At 27.2% G+C, this 10,322-nt stretch overlaps 2 protein-coding genes and 1 pseudogene across 4 annotated transcripts in view; 2 read left to right on the plus strand and 1 right to left on the minus strand.

The window, feature by feature from the left end:
- LOC133788705 (dihydropyrimidinase) overlaps window positions 1–4,297 on the plus strand; it is a 28,746-nt gene extending 24,449 nt beyond the window's left edge. For both annotated transcript variants that reach the window (XM_062226285.1, XM_062226286.1), the window contains exon 13: window positions 3,886–4,297. In XM_062226285.1, the coding sequence (XP_062082269.1) occupies window positions 3,886–4,077 (192 nt within the window). In that variant the 3' untranslated portion in view covers window positions 4,078–4,297. The remainder of the gene's footprint in view (window positions 1–3,885) is intronic.
- A 173-nt stretch (window positions 4,298–4,470) lies between these two features.
- Window positions 4,471–5,939, minus strand: LOC133788707 (uncharacterized). 2 transcript variants are annotated; one of them, XM_062226288.1, is made up of 3 exons: window positions 5,767–5,939; window positions 4,844–5,038; window positions 4,471–4,608 (listed from the first exon to the last, which is right to left on the minus strand). In XM_062226288.1, exons 1-3 carry the CDS (start codon window positions 5,782–5,784, stop codon window positions 4,561–4,563), a joined length of 261 nt encoding a protein of 86 aa, XP_062082272.1. In that variant the 5' UTR covers window positions 5,785–5,939; the 3' UTR covers window positions 4,471–4,560. The 2 variants fall into 2 exon arrangements, with proteins under 2 accessions (XP_062082272.1, XP_062082271.1); XM_062226287.1 differs by lacking the exon at window positions 4,471–4,608 and having other exon boundaries at window positions 4,626–5,038.
- A 538-nt stretch (window positions 5,940–6,477) lies between these two features.
- Window positions 6,478–8,108, plus strand: LOC133792277 (rop guanine nucleotide exchange factor 3-like; annotated as a pseudogene).
- The last annotated feature ends 2,214 nt before the right edge of the window (window positions 8,109–10,322 follow it).

A 10,322-nucleotide genomic window follows, 5' to 3' on the forward strand; every position in this document is an offset into this window, starting at 1 on the left:
GAATTACAGAGTAATTGATTAATGTGATTTTGAAATGATCAAGATTTTAATGGAAACGTTAGCAATATTTAACGGTTGCATGTGTTTTCCTGTAGCCTTTAGGTTTGTACCAGTGATAAAAATTCTTAACATGTCACTACAATCTTGCATAAAACTCTTTCATAACTCGTAGAACATACATTATGAAGATGTAAGGAGAAATAGGTATTTCAATAATTGCTTTTAAAATATTTTTCTTTTAGTTAACAAAACTATATATTTATATATAGGAGAGCCTAAAAAGAGATGATGTAGCACTTTAGAATTGCTCTAAATCACTAATTATTTTCTTATTTTTTTCCCATTTTTTCATTCAACTTTTTCTAAACAAATATATATTTTTAAAAATCTATAACTATATCTATCTATATATATCTATATAAAGGAGGAGATGAGATGACACCTCTTTTTCTATTTTTTTATTTAACATTTATTAAAATAAATAATTAACAAAAATTCTTATCCACATGGTTTGCAAACCATTGTGGGTATTATACATTTAGTCGATAAATAAAGTATTTTTGTATCACTTTGATTGGTCCCAACATTAGTATTTTTTTCTTGATTTAACTCAATCTTTCGCAAATATCAAATAATTATATATTTTTTTTGAGTTTATCAAATTTAATATATTATTTAAATTTGTATATTTTATATTATATATTGAAAAAAATTATATTATTTGTATATATTTCTATATCTATTTATAAATATATTTAATTAAGATAAAATATCTATAAAAAAACTAATAGTACTAGTACAAAATATTTATGAAATAATAATATTATTATTCTTCTTGCTATTATTATTAATACTTTGATTGTTTTTTTTACAATATGGAAAACAATTATAATAATAAGTAAACAATTATAATAATAAGTAATGTGATACTCTAAAATTTTTCCAAACCACTATCTTTATTTTCTCATTTTTTAAGAGAAATTGGTGAAAATAGCATATTCTTTAAGTGATTTTGCAATCTGGCTTAGTTTTGATAATTTTTTACAAAATGACATCTGTCTAAAATTCAGCTAGTCGTCTAAATTTTTTGACCAACTGTCTAAAATTTTCGATCGGCTGTTTGAATTTTTCGACCATCTGTTTAAATTTTCGACTAGCTGTCTAAATTATGAGAGATCATTTTGCAAATAATTATTAAAATAGACTAGTGTGCAAAATGACTTTAAAAAATAGGTCATTTTGCCAAATGACCATTTTTTTTATTCTACTTTTTCTAATTTATGATTATTTATTAAGGAAAAAATATCTATAAAAATTTATATCAATTTCTATTTATATAATTATTAATATCTATAAACATAAAGTTCCAAATAAGTAATTTCTTACTTTTTATTTATTTATTTTATTTTATGGTTGATAATAATAATAATTATAGTAATAAACATTTATTCAAAATATTTATGCTTTTTATTTAAATGTAAATAGATTTACAAAAATATATCTTAACGTCATATATAATTTAAATTTGAATTCTAATTGGATTTATTTGAACTTTTTATTTAAATGATATATAATCTCTATATATATATATATATATATATATATATAAGAGCCACAAGGAGATAACGTGACACTTTAAAATATCTCCAAACCATTCTATCTATTTTCTAATTTTTTTTATTAACTTTTTCTAATTTATGGTTATTAATTAATATTTTATGATAATTTATCTTTTCTAGTCCAAAAAACTAACTACATAGACATATTTGTTCTGGGAATTGTTGAACTTTGATACGTGCAATTAGAAGTAAAATAAACTTGAGCACATATAAAAATTAATTATTGTTTTTAATATCCATACGCATCTACAAACCATGTGAAATAAAATACCAAATGAATCTTTTGTAAGCATTTTCATCACTGGCAAAGATTCAAACTCTATTTCTATATGAAGGAGCTTCAACATTTAGAGCAACAACTTGATTTTGCACTATAACATGTATTATTGTAAATATTGTTTTTATTGTGAAGTCCACAAAGTAAAAAAATCATGGGATACCCTCCCACTATGTAACATTTACATGTAATGTACCAATTTTTGTCTATTTCATTTATCAGTTTATACAATATTTGAATAAAAAATAATTAAATAAATTAATTTTAAATTAGAGTAATGAGTTTAAAGAGTTGATAATCAAACCAAAACTAATAAAATCAACGATAAAAAATGTAGCAGCGAAAATTGATTAGTACATATATTTATTTAAAAAAAATAAATATATCTAAATATTTATATATGATGTACTATTTAAGTACTTGTATAAATGAGAGCGAGAAGTGATGTGACTTTCTAGAATCATTTATATGATTACCTTTTTTTTCTCATAATTTGTAGTTTTTTCCATTTTTTTATTTTACATTTATTAAAAGAAAGAATTAATTAACAATTAAAAAAAACTTATAGTCTCACATGGTTTACAAACCATTATGGGCTGTTATACTTTTAAGCTATAAATAAAATATCATTCATTCACTTTAATTGGTCAAAATACTAATATTTTTTTTTTCTCATATTCGTGATTAATTTAACTCAATCCTACCCAATATTTATATTTTTTTTTTAGTTCATCAAATTCATATTAATATTTAAAATATTATTTATATTTATATTTAGTTTTGTAGTTTATAATTTTATATATTTAAATTTGTAAATTATATATAGGAAAAAATGATAAATATATAGTGTAACAAGAATGAAAGAATATATGTATATATACATATATATATATATGATATAATAGTATAAAAAAAAATATAGATGCTCTAATATGTTAATAAGTTCAAAATACTTAAGAAAATTAAGAACTTATATAATATTAATTTATTTTTTTTGTTATGATTTATCTTTTGTGCTAATATATAAGATAAAAGAGAAAAGAAAATGAACTATATATTTTTTATTTTTTTATTATAAAAATTTAAAAAAATATTAGCAGATTGAAAAGATAAAGATATCTGAGATAATATTAAGTAATAATCTATTCTATTAACATGTATATATATAATTTCCAAGAATTACACAACCATATATAACATTAAAAAAGTGAGAATTACCATACAAAAAATTATAATTTTCTATTATTATAAAAAAAATCTTATTATATTTTAAAAAAAATTATAAAATAATTAAATAAATATAATTTTTTTACAATATATATATAATTTTGTACTATTATGCTGCTATATTTCCTAATTATTTTATAATAAAAGTGAAGTGGACTTTTTTTTTAGGGATAAAGAATTCACAATATGAGAGATCCCATAAAAAGAAAAACATACTGGATGAAGTGTTTTAGGTGACAATGTTTTGTCTGTTTTAGAGAGAACATAGTGTCCTCTATTTATGTAATGCTATTTTTCTAAAGTTTAAAAATATTTGTTTTGACAAAAAGTCAATCCGTCAGTGCTACTTAGAGCATATCCAACGGCAACGATGGAAGTTACTTCTCAAGATTATATATTAATTTTTTTTAATAAAAGTAGCTAATCACATTTTTTTTCTTTTTGTTTTTAGAACAATGAGCATCATGTGGCAACTTTGCTAGGCAACTTTTGTTAAAAAGTTACCAAAAGTCCACATAAAGACCCACTTATCAGTAAGCACTATGTAAAGCAACTCCCACTGGAGATGCTCTTATTGCATTAGCAAGAATAAATGACATCAATTACAAGTCTCATCCAATTATATATAATAATTAGCTGTACGTTTTAGCAACTTTATTTGGATGTGTTTATCTGTCCTACCTATCATTCTATTCTCGTATCTATCCTCAAGATCTTGTTCATGGTATTCTTAGTATTTCAAGTTCCTGTGATGTTTCTCAGGGAAAGGTTGAAGTAACCATTGCGGGTGGAAGAATTGTTTGGCAAAATGATGAACTGAAGGTTGTTCCAGGTTCTGGCAAGTACATAGAGATGCCACCTTTCGGTTATCTTTTCAAAGGAATGGACAAGGCAGAAGCAAGTTACTTATCTTCTCTACGGGCTCCAGTTAAGAGATCCAAAAAAACAACTTAATTTTTTTCTTTTTATCTTCTAAATTAATAAACCAGGAAAAAAGGGGGACCATTAATGTTCGGCCATGTTTATGTCGAAAATATGATGCAAAGACAAGAAAGAACTAATTATTTGAAATGTTGGAATGTGTCATGTTAGCAGTCAAGATAATAATTAATGAGGTTGCAGATTATGTGTGTAGATACGTGTTCATATCAATAAATTAGATACATCTCTTGCATTTTGTGATTAAACAATGTATATCTGTGTGTGTGTGTATTTTTTGTTTTCTTTTTGTTCTTACTGAATCTAAAGAAGTATGAAACGAATTTCAAAGTTACCTTATAGAGAATATGTATATATAGTTATATTGCACACAAAAGAGAGTTACAGAAACTTCTGATTAGTTTTCTTGTGATGAGCAAATCTCATCTATAAATTTACAGGCCATTAATAGAGGATAAATGATTGGAAGTTTTACAGATACCTTTGGTACTTAGAAAATCAAGGTCTTATACAGCAATTAATGTAGGTCAGGATCTTCTTTTTCCTCTGCATGTGAATAAAAATGAAGTAATTAGAAAGATTAATTTGAACTTTTTATCCTAAAATGTTTTCTTCATCAATTTTCACAAGGCTATGCTTTGCTCCATGTGATTTGACTTTGTACGAATGGATATGGACCAAAACAGGTAAATGTATATGGTAATAACTCAACAAACAAGGACTTTCTAGGCAAAGATACTATAAGCAAACATAAATTAGTTGTGTTGAAATGAAGGCATACCATGACAGAATCATCCTGATGATTAGCAGGATTAATGAATTCTCTCTCATTTCCGAGGCTGGATCGCTTGAATTCACTCAAATCCATCTTCTGTTGCTTCCTGTTGGCTCGAGCTCGAGAAAACACCATGGAATAGTCAGTTCCTCCCTTCTGATCCCACCCTCCAAATTGAGGAATAGACATCCAACCATTTTTCTGTTAGCATGTAGAAAATTCACAAACTCAACATCTGAATTCTTGATTGATTTCACATCCAAGTCAATTGATTTTGTAAGCATTTCGTATATGCCATTCAATATCCCCCTTGGTCAACGCACATTGGCCACTACATGCTCATGTATTCCTACCAGATATTTTATATTTCTTTAGTAACTTTCTTATGGATTGGGAGTTCATCAAATGATTTACTTTGTTCACAAATTGCTCAATAAGTTATGGGACACACTCGGCTGACGTAAGAATAACATCAGCAGTCCTTAAGAGGTTAGACAAAAGAAGAAAACCTTCAAGTATGCAAATAAATGACAATTTTGTATAAAGTAAGAAACTTTACGGTTGTTTTAGTTCCTTACCATTATTTCTTCGGAAAAAAAACTACTAAGAGAAATAAAACAAGTGCACGCCATACAAACACAAACCCATCGTTGTTAACTTTACAAAGCTTGATCTAGAGTGAAATTTACATAATTTATTTTCCTGGTGTTTAGAACAATGAGTATTTTAAGAAAATGTTGTGTTTTCTCCTAATAAAAGTTTTTCATTCAACTTTGCTTTCCAAAAAGAAAAATATCATTTTCTTGTAAAAAAGAAGTGTATTGCTAGCCGAAAAATTAGTCCAAAATCAAAACATTAACAAAAGAAAGACAATATATATATATTAATATACATCTTTCTAGATTTTTGAATAATTGAATTGTGTGTACCTCATTCGTATTAGCCATGGCAACTTTATGAGATGAGGATGGAAGCTATTAGTATAGACAAAAAGTAAATGCTTCAGAAATATTTATTTGGACTTTACTAAATATCTGTGCTCTATTTTAAGGGAGTTTAAAATTGTAATCTTTATGGCTATCCAAATAAAATCTGTATATTCTCCTACCAATTTGCCTTGTTACGTGGTAGCTGATCTTGAAGAATTGAACCATTTTCAGTTGAAGTACCATCCAACATGAGGATCCAATAGAAGAAGAATAGTAGGGGATTTTTGTCATAAAGTACGGCCAACCAAGAGATTTGCTTGCTTGGGTTTTGTTAAGAATCCACGCAACCAGAAATGTGGTGTTGGTTTATGGACCGTCAACAAGTAGTTATGTTAAATGGAACTTTACATCCAATTTAATGACATTGATTTGATCCTCCTAATCTATATATATGGGAAATGTTATGTTTTCTAAAAATATCGAAATCACTAACTATTTAATTATGCTTTCCATAGTTCATGACCGCATCACCTTTCTCTCTCTCTCTCTCTCTTTTTTTTTTCCAATTGAGGGGATGAAGAAGTCCCATTCCTCGACCAAAACAAAATTGCACTCATTCATAACCATTTTATAAAGGGATAAGTTGAAAATTAGCCAATTTAATGAATACTTAACTAAAATTACTCTCTAAATATATTTAGTTTAATTCTATCCATTTTTATCACAAACTTCCAAAAATACCTTTGACCACATGGTTCTCTTCTAAAAACAATATCACCGATTACCATTCCCTCTAACCTTCTACACCACCATCCATCAATAGATATTTATATGTTCGTTACCTTTACTGGCTTGTTAATGAAATTACAGATTTTTCACTCTCTAAACTATTATTTGGCTCTAAAAGTTCTGTGCTTTTTTTTTCGTCTTTTTCTAGATTTTTTCTCTTGTTTCTTCTTTCTTTTTTCTCTTGAATCTATAAGTATTGCTATATAAATTTGAGCTTCTGTAACTGACTGTTGATATATTGTGCAGTTAAAGTTTGATATTTGGGAATTTGGGTTCTCAGCATGGTGAAGCTAACAATGATTGCTCGGGTTACTGACGGTCTTCTACTAGCAGAGGGACTCGATGATGGCCGTGATATTAGAGATGTTGAATTTTACAAACAGCAAGTCAAAGCTTTGTTTAAGATCCTCTCAAGAGGCGAAAATGAGCCGTCAAGGATATCACTTGAAACTGGGCCTTACATCTTCCAGTATCCTTGTGTGTTGTATCTCTTTTGTCCCCTCTATTTGCTTGTTCATTATTTCATTAATTATTTGTTACATTGAAGTTTTCGCAAATTTATTTATTATCATACAGAATTTTCAATTAAAACACTCAAATAGTGGTGACTCTTTTGCTTACTGCTGGACTAATTCAGAGACCTCTGCCTTTTCTGAGCCTATAGATGATCAAAGCTATTCAAGTGAGCCTTCTCCTTCATGTTGGCACGCCTTGAAGTCCTTAAAGTCTGGCACCGGAGTTAATAACCATTCTGTTCTTACCAGACTAGGCATGAAGCAACACAAGTCTCTAGTTGGTGATCACAAACTCAATGATCAAGAAGTGTTGGATTCAGGTGTGTTTTGATAGCCTTTTCAAGTTATTTTTTATACTAACTAGTTTTGTCTTAAAGACATAGGAATATACTGACTTGAGTGAATGGAATTTATGGCAGAACTTTAGTTGATGAAAGAAAGATTTGCAAAACTTTTGCTCGGTGAAGACGTGTCCGGGAGTGGGAAAGGAGTTTGTACTGCAGTTACTATCTCAAATTCCATAACCAATCTCTATGGTAAATTAAATATTCTATTGAGATTAAGCAAATATGACTATTTTCTCTTTCTTGTTTCAATCTCACATCTCTTTTTATATTCAGCTACTGTTTTTGGACAAAATTTGAGACTAGAGCCGCTAAATTCTGAGAAGAGAGCTAAGTGGAAGAGATAAATGGACGGCCTTCTGTCTGTATGTGATTGCATAGTAGAATTCATCCCCGCCACATCACAAAATTTGAGAGATGGAACAGCCTTAGAGGTATATACATACATGAATGATTCATGGGCTGAAATTAAATTCATTTGGTTCTACTCTACTCTTGCTTGTTATGAACCTTTTTCATATATATTTGTTTCCCTTTTATTCTCTCACATAATGACAAGTAGACCAAGAGCTGATATTTATATAAACCTGCCAGCTTTGAGAAAGCTTGACACAATGTTTATTGTAAGGATCTCTATGAAAGGGTCCAAGTCATATTTTGCACCATCTTTTACTGAAATACAGTAGCTCGGTTTCCTACCAGAGTCTAATATTACATGAATTCTTTGGTAGGAAATATTGGACAGTTTCCAAGACAGAGAATTCCGGTATGCAGAACAAAGAATTTCAATTCTTTCTTTATTTTTTTTCAAGTGAATCTGTTTTAGTCTAATGCTACATTTTGATGTTACAGAAAATAGTATATTTGACAAAAAGTGTTGAGTACATGCCATTCCTTCTTTCGCTTGTCTTTTTCTTGAATGGTGGAGTTTGGACTGTCTATGCTGTACTTGCAAAAGACACATTTGTTGGAGTAAGTTACATTCTAATATCATATATCTTCTCCTAAGAAACAAATTTTTTCCTCATTTTTTTGGTTATTAAGTCAAAATATTGGTCAACTAATTGGATAAATGAAATGGATATATTATCTACTGTGTGCAGATACCAAATGGGACTGGATTATTCCTTGGAAGTCTTCAGCGGGTTCTCTATGCAATATAATGGAAGCCAAAGTTTAAATTTTAAGCCATTTGGTTTAAAATTATAAAGATTTTGAATTACAACCATACATTAAATTATATATATTAAAGGAGAGTATCTTTATGATTTAAGCCTAAATGATTAAAATTTAAAAATTGTGGATAAAATTTTGATGTCATTTACGATTAGTGGTTCATATTTTTAGCAATTTAAGACTTGCAGTTTAAAATTTAAGACAAGTGGTTTAAATTTCAAACCTAGGGGTTTAAAGATACTTTATTTATAATTTAAGCTTAAATTGATAAAAATTTATAAATTGGGGTTTAAATTTGATGTTATTTAAGCCTTGTGGTTCAAATATATAAATAGTGGTATAAACTTTAAGTCATTTGGTTTAAAATTATAAAGATTTTGTATCAGATTAACACATTACATTATATAGATTAAAAGAGAGTATTTTATGATTTAAGCCTAAAGGATTAAAATTTAAACCTTGTGGTAAAATTTTTGATGTCATTTAAGTTTAGTGGTTCATATTTTAAGCCATTTAAGGCTTGTGGTTTAAATTTTAAGGCAAGTGGTTTAAATTTTAAGCCTTGTGGTTTAAATGTAAAGCTTAGTGGTTTAAATTTCAAACCAATGAGTTTAAAGATACTTAATTTATAATTTAAGCTTAAATGGATAAAAATTTATAAATTGTGGTTTAAATTTGACGTCATTTAAGCCTTGTGGTTCAAATTTATAAATATTGATTTAAATTTTAAGTCATTTGATTTAAAATTATAAAGATTTTGTATTAGATTCACACATTACATTATATAGATTAAAAGCGAATATGTTTATGATTTAAGCCTAAATGATTAAAACTTAAACCTTGTGGATTAAATTTTGATACCATTTAAGTTTAGTGGTTCATATTTTAAGCCATTTAAGGCTTGCAGTTTAAATTTTAAGACAAGTTGTTTAAATTTTAAGCCTTGTGGTTTAAATTTAAAACTTAGTGGTTTAAAGATACTTGATTTATAATTTAAGTTTAAATGGATAAAAATTTATAAATTGTGGTTTAAATTTGATGTCATTTAAACCTTGTGGTTCAAATTTATAAATAGTGATTTCAATTTTAAGCCATTTGGTTTAAAATTATAAAGATTTTGTATTAGATTCACACAAAACATTATATATATTAAAAGATAGTATGCATATGATTTAAGCCTAAAGGAATAAAACTTAAACCTTGTGGATTAAATTTTAATGTCATTTAAGTTTAGTGGTTCATATTTTAAGCCATTTAAGGCTTGCGGTTTAAATTTTAAGGCTAGTGGTTTAAATTTTAAGCCTTGTGGTTTAAATTTAAAGCTTAGTGGTTTAAATTTTAATCTTACGGGTTTAAAGATACTTGATTTATAATTTACGCTTAAATGGATAAAAATTTATAAATTGTGGTTTAAATTTGATGTCATTTAAGCCTTGTGGTATTTATAAATAGTGGTTTAATTTTTAGCCATTTGTTATAAAGATTTTGTATTAGATTCACACATAACATTATATAGATTAAAAAGGAGTAGGTTTATGATCTAAGCCTAAAGGATTAAAACTTAAATCTTGTGGATTAAATTTTGATGTCATTTAAGTTTAGTGGTTCATATTTTAAGCCATTTAAGGCTTGCGGTTTAAATTTTAAGGCAAGTGGTTTAAAGTTTATGTCTTGTGGTTTAAATTTAAAGCTTAGTGGTTTAAATTTCAAACTTAGGGGTTTAAAGAAACTT

This window comes from Humulus lupulus, chromosome 7 (genome assembly GCF_963169125.1).
Source record: "Humulus lupulus chromosome 7, drHumLupu1.1, whole genome shotgun sequence".
Classification (NCBI taxonomy): domain Eukaryota; kingdom Viridiplantae; phylum Streptophyta; class Magnoliopsida; order Rosales; family Cannabaceae; genus Humulus; species Humulus lupulus.